The 19,607-nt window shown below is 37.7% G+C and overlaps 1 protein-coding gene across 4 annotated transcripts in view; it reads left to right on the top strand.

Annotated features, from left to right (window-relative positions):
- PLPPR5 (phospholipid phosphatase related 5) overlaps nucleotides 1–19,607 on the top strand; it is a 115,492-nt gene that overhangs the window by 29,984 nt on the left and 65,901 nt on the right. For all 4 annotated transcript variants that reach the window (XM_009001766.4, XM_035252232.3, XM_078333074.1 and 1 more), the window contains exon 2: nucleotides 16,650–16,782. In XM_009001766.4, coding sequence (XP_009000014.2) covers nucleotides 16,650–16,782 — 133 coding nt within the window. The remainder of the gene's footprint in view (nucleotides 1–16,649; nucleotides 16,783–19,607) is intronic.

Genomic DNA, 19,607 nt, shown 5'->3' with positions numbered 1-19,607 from the left:
AATTTTATGGCCTCCCACCATCAACAAAATTAAGTACCAGCCTCTCACCTGGATCCCAAACCATTTACATCATGGTCCCGGGATAATGTCCCATTAAGGCCCCTGTATCCAGTCTGCATGCCAGCCAAGTGGGCCCACTTGCTGTTTCTCAAGGATATTCTATACTTCCCCTTCTCTGAGACTTCATTTATATTCTTCTTAGCATGTAACAGTATCAACCCTATGTCCTGGTTTGCCTGGATCAGTCCTGGTTTATTACTTTTGTCTTGGTATCCATATTATTAAGCCTCCCATTTCACACTCGAAAGTACAATAGTTTGAATGATAATTGTTCACCCTACGTGTAAAGCTCATCCACTTGTTGCTTCTCTCAGTGTTATTCCCCAGCCTCCAGTATGTTTAACTTTCTTGTGGTCAGCATAACTCTGTCCTCTCAAGCCATGTGCCGTATGAAAACACCAACTTTCATAAGACTTTCTTTCTCTGTCCCCATCCTCCTGTCCCTAATTTAAGGTGTTCTTTTCCTAATGTTGATCCCTACACTTACCAACACAGTATTATGGTTATTTGCATTTACAAATAGTTATTTGTATATTTTAAATTTTATCTTCTATGATACTTCACAAGTTCAAGGTCTTTGTAACAAATGGCTGTCACCTACTAATAACAGAAAAGTCTGACTTAGATATTTAAACAATTAGGAAAATTTATTCTGTCACATAACAAGCAGTGTCAAGTTAGGATAGCTCAGAAGTGACTAATTCAGTATCTGAACGACAGGTCGGAGATACAGGTGTCTCTTCTCTGTCCACTCTGTCATAATATGTATGACAGAGCTCCTGGCTGGCTCTCCTTGTGATGACACAATGACCAACCTTTTTCTAAACATCACATCCAAACATAAGGATGTCTAGCAGGAAAAAAAAATTATTCCGTGTGTCCCTTTAAAAGAAATAAACTTCTATTTCAGAAGCATCCATCCCTACCAGAAGTCTCCTCATGCTTCATTGAGCAGAATCTCATCCCATGCCCAGACCTACACTAACCCCAGATCAGAGCCATCAGGACACAACAAATCATTCATCCCTTGAGGCAAACCATGGCCCTGACTCCCCTGAAGATCATAGCCATTCAAGAAGGTTGGTAACTGAACAAAATCAGGCTTTTTGAGGAGAAAAGATAATCAACATGGATAAGGCCAACAACATTGCTACATATAAGTTTAAGTTCAATTAATAATTGACTTTAGTTTGACTTCAGTATATACAGAATTTTAATTTGCCTCAATATTCCAATGGTATCATAAATTATAAAAACTGATGTTCAATAGGCTTTAAACAGTATCAGCACTACATATAACAGGTTCACTTTAATACTATTTTCCTTAAGTTCATATGGGGAGATTATAATTAAGGTTTTGAAAGAAAACTTGATTGAGATTTTAATAGCCATCTAAAACTGCTGGCCAGCAAACTGCTCAGATGCTCATTAAGAAGAATTGTTTTCTGCTGCTTTTTGAGGGAATGTCTTTCTAAGTATTTGTTCATAGGATTTCAGATATATATTGCAAACTCACCTTTTGGTATTGGATTGCAGAATTCTCGAATATCTGCCAACTGTGAAATGTGACAAACAATAAATAGGTCAAAAATTTGTAATTTTGAAATGTCTTCTAGTACCAAGGGGAGCTTAGGAAGAGGAGCTGCTAAATGAGGATCTCTGTTTCACACACATTAGGAATTCTTTCTTATTGAGGGTTCATTCAGGCCCAACACCACTCATGATCCTTCATGGTTAAGTCAGAGGTGGCAGGTGGAGAATGTACCACAGAAGTTAGTATTGTATTCTGCAAATGGGGGCTCATTGGAGCCCTGAAGTGTTGTTACCAGTCAGAAACACAGATAGTCCCAGTGGGGAGGCCATGCGGGGGTCCTCGCCTGCTCTGGGTCAACATGAGAATTCTTAACATGAAAATATTCATCACAATGAAGGAGTCAGAAAGACTAATTCTGTCTTTGAATGAAACTGAAAGAACAGAACGGAAAGAAACTGCTTCTAAAAATTTCACTGGGCGTTGCTGCTCAGAGTTATAGACCTTGGTGCCAGGGGGCTTGCAGCTGGCATTTTCTGTTTTCAGCAACACTCATGCTAACTGCTGGGATGTGATGACTCTCAATATTTTGACAGCCCACAAAAGGAATCAGTAGAAAAGCAGAATCTGAGATTTTGCATGATTTGGACATATGGACAAATATTCTGAAGCAGGAAGGGGCTGGATAAGATTGATTGCCGTACAAGTATAAAAATCAAGGATTCCTATCTCAAGAGTTCAGCAGAAAAAGAATGGAAATGTTAATTTGAATCTTGAAGGGAGGGGAAATCAGATAAACACTGATTAAGTTATATGTGAAAGTATAGTCATACTTTTTTCCCCCTTAACATTAGAATCAATAGAAATGGTTTCACACCACTTCCATGGGCTTCTGATATGCTATACAACATCTGCAAATAAATATATAATCATTATTGCTTTGAGAAGCAATATGAATCTGTAACTCTTCTCCAAAGTTTATTTTTTTCATAAATGAACTTCCTGTTATATTATCTGAAATTATGTTATTTTCTTCACCTCCCACCAAAGTGCCCCATTACCAATATCTCAAAAGACATTTTGGAGTAGTGGGCTGCTTCTGAAAATAAGATGTAGTAGTCTGGGGAAACACTGCAGAAATGAACATTCTAGGCCTCATCACATTGCCAACCAATACAGACTTTGTTCTCTACTCTTCACTTGAATAAATGCAGTGTTTATTAGCGCATCTTATTCGTCTTATTTATTGAGCTTTTCTATGCTTTATACAGAAGAGCTTATTGGAAGAAATTATACTCATAAGTGCAGCAGTTCAGATAAAAAGTTGTAACTGTTCTTTCTAAAATATAACAAAATAATAATATAATGTCAAGTTTGACGTTGAGTGATACAGTAGGTTGATATGTATCTCAGAAAGTGCTTTGACTCTATTCCTTCAAAAATCTCTTATGATGAATGAAATTGAAGTCAGACTGTCAGGTCTGTCATTTCCTAGCTGTGAAATTATTTAACTTCTTTGTGCCTCAATTTTCTTACCTGTAAAATGGGGTAATAATAGCTACCTCATAGGGTAGTTGTGAGGACCAAGTAAAATTAATATATGTAAGATGTTTAAAATAGTACTTGGTCTAGGGTAAAGGTTATTTGACACTTTGTAAAATGACAAGGAAAGGAGACATATTTAAGAATTTATATTATAAATTATATTATAAAATAATTAAAGGCATTTGGAATAATAATCTGGTTTCTAAATGTATTTCCCATTATGTATTAGAAACTCTTAAATTGGCTTGGATAATAAATTCAACCAATTCCAAGCTGTTATGGTTTCACATTTAAATCATAATTGTACCTTTTCCTAATACACGTGAGCAGTAAGCTGGAAAGCTGCATTTATCCCAAGCATAAATGAGACCAGACTGCAAAATGAATTTGTGTTCCAAAACTCATTCATTTATTTTTAGGTTTCAATCATGCTTTTCTTTGTGTATTCTCATCAAACATTTTTAATGGCTTGGTAAAATATAAGGATTTCCTATGTAATCAACATTTACTCTTCCTGTGAAGGCGTTTTAAAAATAAAGTCCTTTAAATGTCTAGTCCCTTTTTCAGTAAAAATGAGTGGCCTTAAAAGACATTTGTTCTGGCAGTCTGTTTAAAGATGAGAGAGATGAAAGCCAAGAAAACCGGAAGAAGATGGCCTCAAGGGAACGATCTGTATGATGAATTTGAAATTGCAAGGAATACTGTTTCTGCTTTCCCAGGCAGAGCTGTCACTTCAAAAGCTTATTTTCATGAAAAGGAGAGTGTTATTCAGAGTATCATGGTTTGGTCAATTGAATATATACTCCCTGAATGTAGCAGTAGGTCATTTAAGGGTGACCACTGATAATTCACTCTCATTGTACAACAGAAACAAGTATTTTGGAACTGAGGACATCTCAACCATAAAACAGCATAAATTTTTCTGAACTAGGCAAGAAAGAAAGAAGAAAGGGAGGGAGGGAGGGAGGGAAGGAAGGAAGGAAGGAAGGAAGGAAGGAAGGAAGGAAGGAAGGAAGGAAGGAAGGAGATAGGATTTACTATCCGCTGCCAGACGTTGGCAAAGAGCCACCCCACTGATTCCAGTATCTGATAATTTTCCCCAGACACAGTTGTCAGACATTCCAGGATGTCCAGTGAGGGAAAGTATAGGTCTTCCATATGATAAGGAAAACAATGCTTTTCTTCCTAAGTCATAGATCCGAAAGGTCAGGTAAATCCTTATATCCTCCCAGCCACTTCTGCTGCATATAAATCTCAAAACTACTTAAATGCCTTTTTAGTTTTGCACCTGGGTTACCTTTTAGACTCATACTTGTTATCTCCCATTGTGTGAATTCATATTTGTTCTCTTTTGTTTTAAACTTCCCTCTCTTCGTTTTCTAATAATCAGGGAAGTGGAGAATCAGTCTGTCACTTTATAAAGACAGAATTTCTCAGCTTTACTTTTGCCTTCTGAAGATCTCTAATTCTTTCCTCTATCATATAATAGCTACACTAGCCTATCTTTCCTAAATTCAAGTTTCTGTCCTCTTGAAAGGAAGAAGACTTTTGCTTTTCCCTATTCCTTGTAGTGTTTCTGGGACACAAGCTCTACCAGATATTTAGGATTGTCCCTAGAATATAGATTTCTAAGCTCGAGTAAGTTTGGAAAACACTGGACAATAAAGTTCACAATTTTCTTCAACAGATTGCCATGCTTTGGGTTCATACAAGAAAAGTAGTTGGGAGGAAAGTATACTCACAAATTCAGAATGTCATACAAGAAAGCTTAAGCTGTTAGACTTGTCTTCCTAAAATAAAGCAATATAATCAAGTATTGTAATGTCAAATTGAACTCCAGCACTGGGTTGCGTGGGATTGAGTCTGGCTTTATATCTTATTAGCTGAATGACCTTATGTAAATCACATAATCTCTCTGTGCCATTGTCTCCTTATCTATAAGCTGAGCACAATAAAATAATGCCATCATGGGGCTGCTGGAAATTATGAATCTTTTTACAATGTTTTAAATTTATTTTTTCCACATTTATCAGTACATAGTAGACTTATCTATTAATGGGGTACATGAAATATTTTGATACAGGCATACAATGCCTAGTAATATAATTTTTGAGTCTTGATGGGCAAGTAAGGTTTTAGCTGATGTTTCTTCACCAGAATTTTTTTTCCTGGAAAATATCACATAACATCCTGCTAAATAAATATTACTTGAGAAACACTGACCTAGGAACCGTTAAATTTTGCTTTTGCTTCAAAGGTTCATTTCTAAAATCTCCATCATCTCAGAGTCCCAGAGAATATTCAGATTTTATTATGTTGCTTTTTTATTGTTGATAAAGAAGAAAAGGAACTAATTCTAATGGGCATTTTAGAAAATCTGGAATGCTTACTAATAACCTACATCCTAATTTTTTATTAATTAAAAACCAGCTCTTTTGAGGAATGACAGGTACATTGTAACAGTGCTGACCAACGGTAGATCTGTGAACATGGAGACGTTGACTTTATATGTTAAAATTAAAAACAAACTGTATGTGTATAACATGAATTTATATTACAGGGCTCTTATAATTCATTTTTCTTATGGCTTATGTTTGCTACATTTATGAGTGGTTGGGCAAAGCGTAAACATCATGCAAAGCTTAATCAGCAGTATTTTTTTTTTAGCTGGGAAAGTGTTAGTGGTTTCATCAGCTTCTTCTTGTTGAAAAAGAATGCTCGTAGCTTGTGAATCTCTGTGTTCTTGTTCAATGGACTGAATCTCCTTTTTCTGTATCTTCCCACTGACCCTTCATCCACATGTGCCATAAAAGATTTGTGTCAGAACCTTTACTTTATCCCAAATTATCAAGCAACTCTATTATCCTGTTCTAGGCATCCCAGACTCCTTTACTCCCTAACAAGAAAAACACTAATCCAACACAGATATGACTTGAAAACAGCCTTCAGGGTTACCTAATAATGACTAACATTTACGTAGTGCTTACTCTGTGCCAGCCCCTGTTCTACAAATGTTATAACAACAACCTCATTTCTATAAGTAACAGTAACCTCACAACCACCCCATGATGGCATTGTTTCTGTTGCTTGCATCCTGTACTCTCAAGTCCTCAGGTCCTGGAGAGTTAATATTGATTACACCACTTAGATGAGGCTGGAAAAGACTGGATACCTTTCTGCAAGAGTGTTTCAAAAAGGAGCACTGAGTCTCTTTTTGTGCAAGTTCTGGTGACTTGCACACTCAGTTCTCAGTCGTCACTTACCCCTAATTTCATCCCTTGTTCATTCATCCAATAGTATTTTTACATGTGTCTGCACTGGCACATGAATAAAAAAGTCCAAGCTAAGTTGTACGTTTCTTTGATGGCCTCCCCATTTTAAACAGGGTGAGCCATGCAGTAGACTCACAGACAGAAGATGTGAGTGGCCTTCCTGGGTGCTGAGCGTTGATTAAACAAGCCACCCTCCTCAGGACAGTTCATCTCTTCACATTCACTTAAAATACATAGAAAGTGACGGTGTTGGATTTGTTTTTACTTCAGGATTCATTTAATCTCTCTTTCTATAATCCCACGTTACCGCAATGCCTAGAATAGCTTTCTGCACAGTACAAGTACATAATAATTATTTGTTTGAATTAGTATCTAAAAATTCCTTTTAACATATCCTTGACAAATTTACAATGTGTAGAAAGGAGTTTTAGACCCCTTGAAATAGCTTATAGAACTTAAGGGCTTGTTGAAACACACATGGCCAGACCCCCACCCCCAGAGTTCTTGATTCAGTAGGAGAGGGGCCTGAGAATGTGCATTTCTGTCAAGTTATCAGACTGATGATATTCTTGGTTCAGGGATCACATTTGAGAGTTACTGTCTGTAGCGCTCTCCAAATAGATGCATATCTTTCCCAGTTGAAAAATGAGTTAATAAGCTCATCCCACCCAGTGGTTGGAATGGTAGCTTCATGTGTTTCTTATCCTCTTGTGTTTACATTTTAACAGGGGTCTCCTAAAGACTGCAAATCTTAAAGGATCAAATCCAGTTCTTGACCTCATATCCTTCCATCTAAGCTGCCTTTGTCCCTCCACTTCTCTTAAACTGTCCTCTCCCCAGAGTATTAGGGCTTCCTAGTTGCCACATACCCACAATCATAAGCACGGCTAGTAACATATAGGCTACTTTATTCTTTATTTTCTTCTTCTGTAACTGGATTTTAATAATGGCACCTACCTCACAGGATTGCTTTGAAGATTAAATTGGCCAGTATTTGGAAAGTACTTAGAAGGGTGCCTAAAACCTAGGCCCTATTTATGTAAACAGTGTAAATGAGTCTTTATTGTATGTTAAATGTTTCCCAAATGTTCCTCTCAGCACATCACCTTCATGACTTGCATCATAGCTGCCTATCAACTCAGCTATCATTCATTTTTTTCTTAAAATCAATTTACCAACAAATTATTATAAAAGAATTACTATTATTACCACAAATGGAAAACCAGTATCACTTGATAAATAGAAGGGAACCATAAAATAAATACAAAAAGCCTACATTGTTTTAAAAATTCTAGCCAGGTACTGTTTTCTGCAAAAGACCTAGAGACTGACACTTGCTTTCTCTCTTTCTAAAACAGGGAAAGTAGCAAGTTCCAGCTTCTATAACAGATAAAACCCCATGTTTCACTGGATTCACATATCAGAGTTTAAAGCTTAGGTGTGTCCCATGACTGTACTTCTGTGGATTAATTTTGCTTTTTGGATATTATTTCACACACCTCAGAAGGGTGCAAAACACATCCCAAATACTATCACACTGATTACATAACTTCTATTTTGCTGCATTACATCTGAAATGGTTTTCTTGTACCAATTTCAAATCAATGATGCATGGATATCTTTGAGTCACCACCAGCTAGAGGGGAGAGGAATTTCTAATTGTGTACTTATAAATGAAAACAAAAAGCTATTTGGAGTTTGACATTTGATGACAATCTACAGCGATTTTGTCTTCCTAGTAAAATTTCGGTATTTTGTCATCAAGGGCTGTACCTAACAAAGTTGGCGTATGCATAACAAAGGCTGAGGTATGAGAAAAAAGTTGTGTGCACATCCTGGAGACGCTTACAATTCACACCTGCCTTCTTGCAGGTTGCCATTCATCAGAAGAATGGGCCTTTTTACTCATTACCAAAGAAGGTAATTGATAAAAAAGAAAAAATAACAGGGCTAGATACCAGATCTCTTCTCAAAGACAGGATGGAGACTTAGACGAGTCATTAGGAAGGGACAGACAGTGTGTAGGCCCAGCCTGTTAGGCAGGGTAAGATTCAAGAAGCTTTGTAATGTTCAACGCTGAGTTTAATAAAGCATAATGTAATGTCCAGCAAAGGGATGGGGTGTAATAAGGTATGTGGTACTCAAGTTTGAGAAGGTCTGTCAGCGGGGTGCAAGGCTTCTATCAGGTTGGGTTCAGGGGCAGAACTCTTCCTCCCAAAGAGGTAGACTGCAATAGGGAGGGGACTGTGACTCAGAAACACTACAATTGCTCAGACGCAGCTCTGAATGCATAAAATAGTGAGGCCAGCTGTGGTGGTTCATGCCTGTAATCCCAGCACTTTGGGAGGCCAAGATGGGCAGATGGCTTAAGCCCAAGGATTCAAGACCAGCCTGGGCAACATGATGAAATCCCATCTCTAACCCCCCTAAAAATTGAAGTATTAGCTGAGCATGGTTGTACATGTCTGTAGTCTCAGTTACTTGGGAGGCTGAGGTGGGAGGATTGTTTGAGTCCAGGAGGTCAAGTGAGCCATGATTGCACCATTGCACTCCAGCTTGGGTAACGGAGTGAGGCTCTGCTTCCAAAATAAATAAAGCAGTGAAAGCCCTTCAGTATTCGTTTCTGCGCCCTTGGTGGGCCTCTCATTGAATTCCACATCAGATTGATAAGGACGATGAACAGTCACTAATCTTTCCTGGAGGTCGTTTGAGGGCTTCTTGTAGAACTGGGAACAGGTGGGAGTTTGCCTCTCTCGGCAGAAGAAGAGTAGAGATGGGTTGAACTTAGAGGGCCCAGATGAGGGGAGCTGGAAAGAAGATACAAGAGAAACGAGGTGAGGGTTGACAGCTCTGTACTTAACTGTGCCAACCTGCCCTCTGTCTATCAGCAGAGTCCTTTCCCCCCTCCTTTTTCTTTCATGTCCCAGGCAATGGAGAGTTTTTGCTGAGGCGGAGAAGGAGTACCTCCGTGAAATGCCTGATCCATGGGAGGCCAGTTGATCCTTTCCACTGGGACCACAGGTGTCCAGCCCAAGGTTCTGCTTCTTTCTCCTGCTCTGTAGACACCTGGTGCCTGTGGGAGGCAGGAGGGGGCACGCTTCTTCTCAGTCGATCTCAGTTAACACCGTTTATCACCTCAGCTCTGCCTGGAAACAGCTTTCATTGGTTAGTTCACAGAAGAAGGGAAGTTTTATCGAGGAAAACTATGAAGTGACAAAGCTTTTAGCATCTCCATCTCTGGCTTCTGTGACCTTGAACTCTCACGTTTCCCACTCCTAGTGGGGAAAGCAAACCAGCTATGCTCTGTGCCCCAAGGCTGCTTTGGGAATCTACTGAAAATGGTAGTCAGTGATTCCAAAATTAAGAACCCCTTCTTGATAAAACTGAGAAAACAACCAAAACACCAGGTCCTCATTGGCGTCTAAGAAGCAAGGATATGCAAAGAAGACACATAGACATTTCAGTGAAAAGAGTGTCTCAAAAAATAACAATGGAGTTACAAAGGGTGATGTGAATGTTTTTGGTATTTATTGGAGGATGGGCTTGTGTGCTAATTAGGATCAGGAAAATCTCTTTTTCTATACTCAGCTCTCTGATGCCTGGACACCAGAGGAGTTCCGGAGGTCCTTATGAGATGCTTTGTGCCCCATCTCCTTCCCTTTGAAACTATAGAGATGCTAGGAATGTGGTAGGACTCCAGGGTGTGACCTGCAAGTGGGCAGCAGAGACTGACCTACCTAAACCTGGAGAAGCTGGAGGAGAAGCTCACAAGTTCCTAGGCAGAGGCTATGGTCAAAGTAACTCTGAACTTGCATTCAGGAGCTGACCGTGCTGGTAACCACATGACTTGGGCATGTTCAATCTCTCTCTCTCTCTCTCTCTCTTCTCCCGGTAGGTTTCCTTATTTATGAAATGGGCAGACTGAACTGCATTTTATTCATTCATATGATATTCACATTTATTGTCAGTCACTGTGCTATAATACTAGAAGTTTAAAGATAACATTATGCAATCCTTACCTCAGAGAAGCTCTCAATTGAGTGGAAGAGACAGATGTTACTGATACTTATAAAAACATGTGGAAATTATCATAATAAATATACAGCGTGCCATTGAACACAGAGAAGGGAGGGATGAACTGCACCAGGAATAGAATAAAGTTGCGATAGAACAGGCAATATTTAAATCACGTCTCAAGCACAGAACCATGCACTGCCTACCAAGCTATACTAAGCTATGGACCAAGCATAAAAACCTGGATGTATAAAAATGCTGGATGTGTTGGAGAATGAAAATGCTCAGCTGTGACTAGAGCACAGAGTGTCTGAAGGCTATGCAGGAATTGCTGAAGCTGAAAAAGATAGGTTTAGGCTCAGCAGTAAATGACCTCTTATGAAATTTTAGTTAATCCACAAGCTACGAGGACACACTGAAAATTGTAAATAGAAAATGTGGGCTGGGTGTGATGGCTCATGCCTGTAATCTCCATGCTTTAGGAGGACTGCTTGAGGCCAGGAGTTCAAGACCAGCAGCATATTTTTATTTCTACAAAAACTAAAAATAAATAAAGGAAAAAATTAATTGGGCATGGTGCCACATGCCTCTAGTAATTAGTCCTAGCTACTTAGGAGGCTAATGTGGGAGGATGGCTTGAGCCCAGGAGTTCAAGGTTGCAGTGAGCCATAATTGCCCCACTGCTCTCCAGCCTGGGTGACAGAGGGAGACCTTGTTTCCAAAAAAAGTAGATTAAATTTGGATTGTACAAAATGTGCTTTCGATAGACCAATCTGGCAGTAACAGTTTGAAGAGCATAGAAAATGGAAGCACAAATGCAAGTTATGAGTATGCTTTAATGCAGGAAAATAGTGAAGAGGGACTGCATTTTAAAATGGAGGTAGTGATAAAAGTGATCTTATTTGAAATAGAATTAGGATATATAATCAGCAAGATTTAGCCATTGATGGAGATTTGGTTAGAAGAAATAAGATCTCTTGTACAACATGGTGACTATAGTTAATAAGAATGTACTCTACACTTAAAAATTGTTAAAAGAGTGGATTTTTAAGTGTTTTACCACAGAAATGATAATTATGTGAGGTGATGCATACGTTAAATAAGCTTGGTTTAATCATTGCCTAATGTGTACATATTTCACATTATGTTGCACAGCATAGATGTATATAATTTTTTGTCAATTAAAAATAATATAAACAAAAGCAATCGATGGAGAGAGACAAATGAGGGAAATTGAGGTGTCAGCATGAATTTTGTAAAAGAGTTTTAGCTTGAGTCCAAGTAGAAATTGAATGGATTAATCGGGATGGTGACACGGAAGAGCAGGAGGTTCAACGTGGAACATGTGGATTTTATTTTGGATGTAAAGGCTCTGTGGCCTTCCAGTAGGTAGACATGAGCGTGTTGAGGTGTTGCTGTTTAGTAGGTGGATGGAGACCTGCATCTGGAGTTTAGGGGAGATATACAGATTTAGGACGACTTAATGGAGCAGGGGTTGGTAAAATCTTAGGAGAAATGAAGTCAACCAGGGAGGGCTTCAGTCAGAAAAAAAGAGCCAAAATAAAATACCAGATAACATAGAACTTAGGTCTGTAACTCACCTACCAGAACCTCTGATTCAAATTCAAGAGGACAAAGAGAAATGTATGCATTAGAGTCAATATGACTGATGTGGTGTTAAATTAGTCATAAAAAGATATAGGACAACAGAAAATGAAAATTCCCTACTCTGTGCCTAGTACTGTGCCAAGCTTAGAAAGAAAGAATAGATAAAATCATTAATAGAAATATAAACTGCATACAATTACATATATATTAGACTGTATACTAATGCTGTTGGCCTTAGTAGCAATATTGCTATTGTTATTGATGCTCTTGTTGCCAGTAATTTTTTTCAACTGTTAACATTTACTAAGTGCTACCCTGGTATTGTGCCTCTGCGTTCAAGGCAAACTCAATCTACTTTAGCTCCTGTTGAGGTCAAGCTGAGCGCTAATAGGAGAAAGGTTACCTCCTCTCCTCCAAATACTTGCGTTCTGGTTAGGGTTGTTTCTGAATCCTCTGCACTTATCTGATAACAGCCTTTAATTGTAGTAAGGATCATACCCTGTCTGTCTTTGGTGCTGTATATATTTATATTCTCCTAGAAGCAGTTATTAAGTGAGATTAGAAGTACAAGAGTTGTTAGAAAAAACACCTGTGAAACACAAAGGTTGAGGGATGAGTCAGAGACAGCAAAGACAGCCTTCAGACTGTGATGGAGGTCTCCCCAGTGTGTGAGAGGAAGAAAGAAGGTGGGCTGGATGAAAAACACTTCAGCCTAGGTGAGGTAGTCTAGTAGGGGTAGTGGGATTGCATAGGAAGCATGGCTCTAAGAAAGATTTGGTCAGGCTCATGGGAAATGTTTAAACCAAAATTGCCAGTTGGAGGTGTCCCATGTTTCAGAAGATTAGGCTCACCTTAGAACCCCTACCTCGCTTAGTCATTGGCTAGGAGGAGCCTGTAGGAAGGAAGTGTGGCCTCAGCATGGGTTCAGTAGCGGATCCAGAGGAGCAGCAGCCAGCACCATCTGTCTGTAAACATCCCTGCAATGGGAGATTTGAGTGACATGTTTCATTGCCATCACAGAGTCCCTCAGTGACTCAGTGATACTTCTTTCCAAGTGTTCTCCTAGCATATGTGTCCAAACCAGTCAAATAGAGTTCAGCCTCTGCAACCTTGTACCATTATTAATCATTTTGCTTGTGTCTACCCAGTTAGATTATAAACCTTTCTTCAAACATTAGTGTCTAGTACTGTGCCCTTGACTTAGAAGCCATTTAAATAAATACATTCATTATAATTACAGTTATTTTAATTTCATTTTTTGAATTTATCTGAGAGCAGGCTGGGTGTGGTGGCTCACACCTATAATCCCAGCATGTCCGGAAGGCAAGGCGGGTGGATCACCTGAGGTCGGGAGTTCGAGACCAGCCTGGCCAACATGGTAAAACCCCATCTCTACTAAAAATTAAAAAAAAAAATAGCCTAGTGTGGTGACATATGCCTATAGTTCCATCTACTTGGGAGGCTGAGGCAGAAAAATCACTTGAATTCGGGAGGAAGAGGTTGCAGTGAACCGAGATAGTGCCACTACACTCCAGCCTTGGTGAAAGAGTGAGACTTCATCTTCAAAAAAACAAAAAAATTATCTGAGAGCAGTAAACAATTGGAGTGTTCACTCAGGAAGTTGGGTAGGGGAAGTTAAGAGAGAATATCGTTTGGATGAGGGGTTCCATAGATATCACAGTGAGCTCTTGGGAAAGGAGACTAGAGCGTGTGAATCAGACATACCCTTGGAGGAAAGCAGACACCTACGCATATGCATTTGATGAGATGAAGTCCAAATAGGTGGACAGAATACAGTATCCAGAGAACATGCTGGAAAGAGCTAGTCAGGACCAATTACTGGCCAGAGGGAGTCCAGCAAGATGTGATGGACGAGAGTTTGACATCAGCATCTGATCACAGCAGCTGTCTGCTTTTCATAACTACCTTCTCTACCCACAGTGACATTTTCATAGACCGCGACATACCTTCTTAACCTTGGTTCATTGGACCCCGGAAGAGATGCCGTATCTCAACCTAAACCTCCCGGAAACTTGGAATTGAGGTTTGGAAAATTGTATCAGTTGAACTGTTCCCTTGGGCTGAGCTGACAAATTCAAAGACAAGCTTCTTGAAGACAGTTGGGGAAACCATGTATGCTCAGAATCAGGAGCCCTGTCTGGCAGAAAGGCATACACAGAGAAACTGACATAAGAGACAGTGAGACTTCAGGGAACGAGGGAGAATGACATGGTGACAACTGTGGCTTGGACTCCTGAAGACTTTCCATTCATGGGCCCAATTCCCAAGTTCCCTGCCCTTCAATTCTGAGGAAACTAATTGTAGAATAAACTTACTATTTTGGTTAACATAATTCAAGTGGGTCTCTTGTAGTAGCAGCCAACTGATATTGCTGAAAAACCGTTTTGGCAGAAATGCTCAGGACAGAAATTGGAAATTCCGCAACATGAAATGCGCTGAGATGCAGGTAAGCAAGAGGTCAGCATTAGAAAGCCACCGGGAAAAGTGGCCCCAACAAGTCAGTTTTTGGTCTGTTAAGACCCTGGTAACTGAAAAGAGCTATTAAGTCTTCACAAGGGACTTCACATATGCCCTCTGGTTTTAGGAACTAGGTATAGGATAGATCCTTCATCATAGGAACAAGCCAGAAGTTGTTTACTAGAAGTCAGGCAAAAAGTCAATAGCAGACTAGGGTATTCTGATCTACTGAAGCTGAGATTTTTTTGAAAATGGGATTCCTTTATGCATTCAATAAGAATTATTGGATACCTACTACCTTCTAGGAAGTTTAACATGTCTAGCCTAAGTTTGGGTTCAGTGCACCATGGGATGGGGTCTGCCTGGGGATGGAGACTCAGTGTAAGCTGCAGTGGAGAAGAGGAGGCTGAGAGGGCAGCCATCACATGCAGAGCTGGTCAGCTCATGAAGTGGAGTGGATAATGCATAGCTAGAATTTGGAACATTCTGTGGTAAGGCAGACCCAGAAGAAGTCGAATCTGAAAACCCAGAAAGCATCATCATAGTAATTTCTTTCAAGGTACAGTGAAGAGGAGGTGGGACATGAGAAAAAGTTATCCAGAAAGAGAGATAAGGTATCAAAAAACAGTTCATCATCTTGGAAGATTCTCCAAATACTCATGAAAAATAATTCTTGTGTATGTTTTGGCTGGATGAACTGTTTCGTCACACATCTGCTCTACTTCACCAACGCCAGAGTTAAAATTCAAGAGGAATTTGGAAGTTCTTATCTCTCCCAATTCAATCCAGTCTCACCAAATAAGCAAGATTAGTCTCTTTTGATTTACAATGTCTTCTGATTTAACATTGAACTCTGGCCTCCTTGGAAAAAGAAGTATAGTAAGAAGAAAGAAAAAGAAGGGAGAAAGAAGGATGAAAATGAAGAGATGTCTCATAATCTTTTGTTCACACTAGGGTAAAAGTATGTCAAACACCTAATCTCCTGGAACCTCCTTCTCTACCTCACACTTTCTATTCTGAATATCTTGTAATCATAGATATTACTTTTCATAGAGACCCCAAAGGCATTTCTCCAGGGAATGTCAAGGACTCCCTGTGTAGCATGTTAATTAAGCTTGACAAGAGGTAATAAAAGCAAACCTCACAATGACAACTTAGTAGACACACTATTGGCTCCAGTTTCTTTTTCTCTTATTTCTCATGCTATTGTATTAAATGGAGTCAGAAATTTCTGCTTGGTTTCTGATGGCCTTAAAAGAAACACATTATTTAACCTCGTAAATCTGCATTTCCTCATCTATAAAATGGAATAATAATACTTGCTGTATTACTTCGCCGGGTGATTTTGAGGGCCGTGTATAAAAATCACTACCAATGGCACAAATACCAATGCAAGGCCAGGTCCTTTAATAAGTCAGCAGAGTAGAGCAAAACATCTGTAACAGAACCTTGTTCTTCTTGCCAGCACTTGGTCAACCTACTTGTCTTCCAAGTCTTGGTGTTCTTTACTTGTAAAAAGGGTAGGAGGCTATTCCCAGTTTCATATGGTTTTGATGAAGATCAAAATAACACTTGAAAATATATTAATTATGACAAGTAATATATTAATTATGACAATTCCTGGTAATGTCACAGAATAGGAGGTTCTCAAGGTCAAACGTGCAGATTTATTTTTTCTTATTTATTAAAATATTAATATGATTTTAAATTAGTATGTGTATATCAAATGCTTTAAAAGTATTTGCATGGAGAATCTGTTGTGAATTCTCTAGCAGAGTCAAATTTAAACAAGACATGGTCACTTAAGTAATAAAACATGGAATTTAATTACACACCAAAAATAAATGAGTATTTCCTTTAATGTTTTTGTATATTTTATTTTTTAAGACTTTCAGAAAACAAAACTGTCCATTTTTATTCATAATTTTTCAGCATGGTACTTTCCGGAATTGAGAAAAATATGGTTTACATACATAGGGACAAGTCTGTAATCAAAGGCTCTAGATAATCAATTATGGCTCCGTTTTACATTGAGATTATTAGCATTCAAAAGAGCTCCATTTTAAATTTTAAAAATAAAAATATTTTACATCTGTACTGGTTAAATTCTAATATTTCTTAATCTTTGATTTTCTTTCAAGATAATAGTTGGAGAAACTGCTGTCTTTTGCCTACAACTAGCCACAAGGGATTTTGAAAACCAGGAAAAAACTATTCTAACTGGAGACTGTTGTTATATAAACCCGCTGGTGCGCCGAACTGTCCGATTTCTTGGTATGTGTTCATTAAATTATTTTTGTTATTTCTAAAACAGTGTCCATGCATAAGCTAACCCTTAAAATGACCCACATTTTAACTGTATGCAAATATTAGGTTATTTTTTCTTTGAAATGTTTTAATTTGCTTTTAAAAATAAACAATACCCACTGCTTGGGTGACGGGTGGATCAAAATCCCAGACATCACCATTAAAGAACATTCATGCATGTAACAAACACCACCTGTTCCCCTAAGATCTGCTGAAATAAAAAAATAAATTAAAAATTAAAAAAAAAACATTACATACTACTTTCTCTTTAATATTTCAAGATTCCACTTTAGGATGGCATTTCCACATTCCTTTAAGGAAGAAAGAACACCACATTTGGATGTTTCAGATTCTTTAAGAACCAAAAATCACATGACTACTGTGTTTATGAAAATCTTTGAGCAATACTTAGTGGGAGGGTGGTGATAATCCAGGTAGGTTGCTGAACATCACGAAGGACAAGAAAAATAGCTTGGTAAGTAGAAGAAATGTAGCACTCCATGCACTATTTCTAAGTTGATTTTTATATAACTAAAAGCATATTGAGGATTTTATTAGAGGACAAGATTCACTAATAACTTTGAATCTCAAATACTAGCAATAATAAGTATATGCATGATTGAATTATTGAAAATCATTTTAATTCAATAGGAACTTAGCCTAGACACATTTTTTAACTGACTCAATAATAAAACATTTAATATAAATGTTTCCTGGATTTATCAGATGAAATAAGCATATCTGTATATACTAAATGTCATTTAAGATAAATTTTATTAGTATTAAGAGATACATTAAAGATAATGTAACTCTTCAACATATTTCTCATATTGAAGGGATCAAGATGAAGACTTTGAAGATATCATGCATATATCACCTAATCTATCTGTAAACCCATTAAAGACTAGCCAAATGTCATCAGGCTTTTAGATCTCTCTGAAGACGAAAGGTTTTCATATCCAAGACCGTTCTTTTTACTGACATCAAGTTATGTATCTCCAAAGCCCAAGTTGAAGGGACAGCTTTTATATGAAACCTTTAAAGTTATTTTTTCACATCTATCAATACTGTGTTCTTGACTAATTTCTTCCTGTATAAGCAATATACAACCATATGCTCACAATTAAAAGTATTTAGAGAAATAGATGCTTTCCTAAATACTGTTAAGGAAATTACATTGTGCCTATTGAAGTAAAATATTTTTCTTCATTCACACACATATTTCTAAAGAATATTTGGTTTCAAGTACAGTATGCTTTTAAGTCTCTACATGCTTCTTCTTATATGATTTTATAAAATATGAAAGCCTCATTTGTTTCTTGTTCACTTATGATTTGCATGTTTCTAGCTATAATAAAGTGGAAGCATGGAAGTGAAGCATTACTGTGGAATAGCACATCACTCTTTATAGTGACTTTATTCTTTGGGTCAGTGGAGTAGATACACTCGTAAGATCCCAGTTTAATAATTATCTTTGTAGTCAACTACAGTATTAGCCTTGGGCCTGATGGACTGATATTTTAATTCAAAAACTCATTTGGGAACTTTAAAGTATCAAGATACATTGCCACATTCTTATCAAATATTTCAGTCTATTATAAACAGGAAAACCCATTACACCAAACAGCCTACATTTCAAAGGCATACAAATGAAGAAGACTTGTAATTTAGGTTCCCATGCTTGGCCATGAGATTTTGGAAGGAGAGCTTTTATTGAGCTCAGTTCTCTTTAATTTCTCTGTCTCTCTCAAATTTCTGATTTTGATAACCTTTACTTTGTGTGACTCATAGAATGCTGGTGAGATGTTAAGAAGAGCGTCTTATTGTTTTATTTTAGGATTTTTAGATAAAGAGAGAACTAATATCTTTGTTTCATTTCCATTTGCACACGCATAGAATTTTGCTGTGTGGGGGTTTTTGTGTGTCAACCTTTTGCAATCATATATAATATTTCAAAAATTTAAAGGAACAGCCATGCATCTAATACTGGAAAATTATTTGATATGGTACAACTTTTATGGTGATATACTATACAACAGCCAATAATGATGAAAAGGCTTGGAACACAAACAATCCAGAAATATATGACCAAGAAGAAAAACATCTAATATTGTAGCATAAGTATAAGACATTTTAATAAATCAGTACTTTTAGAAGTATTACTGTGGGATAGTTTAAAAAGGTCCTATTGGATTTTATTCTCCAAATTATAGAAGGATGAATTTCTTTTCATTGTTACCACATCCTTGAAGATTGTAGCTGTAAGTTTAATTGAAATTAATGCCAAAAAATTATTTTGCCTGTACAATAGAAAAATAAGTTTTAACAATAATGACCAAGGGCGTTAAATTTAGAAAGTGTTTTTGGTATTCAAGTAAATTGGCAAGTTCCTTACCAAAGAAGGAAAAATATCTATGGACTTAGTTTTATATCTTCAGATAACCATGGCAAACAAATTTTAAGACTGTAAAGATAATTAATAACCTATGATTTTGATTGTCTTGTTACTAAATAGCCCAAATTGGATCGATTGAAAGCCAGTCCATAAAAGATAAGGTGGAACTAAATTACTAGCTGTCCTGTGACTTTAAAAAATGTATTTCTGAAGGCATTGTAGAGATAACTCTGAAAGCATTATGCTTTACTTAAGATTTTCCACATTTAAATGAAAACTAATGGCACCGGATTTACTGCTAATTGGCACCTCCAGCAGCGTTAACATGAGTCTGAGAGTAAGAGTCATAAGCAAAGAGAGACAACCGCTTTGCTTTCTGTTAGTGAGACAAAAAATA

This window comes from Callithrix jacchus, chromosome 7, assembly GCF_049354715.1.
Source record: "Callithrix jacchus isolate 240 chromosome 7, calJac240_pri, whole genome shotgun sequence".
NCBI classification, from domain to species: Eukaryota; Metazoa; Chordata; class Mammalia; order Primates; family Cebidae; genus Callithrix; species Callithrix jacchus.
Note: the sequence above shows the minus strand (reverse complement) of the source record. Positions and strands in the feature narration are given on the sequence as shown.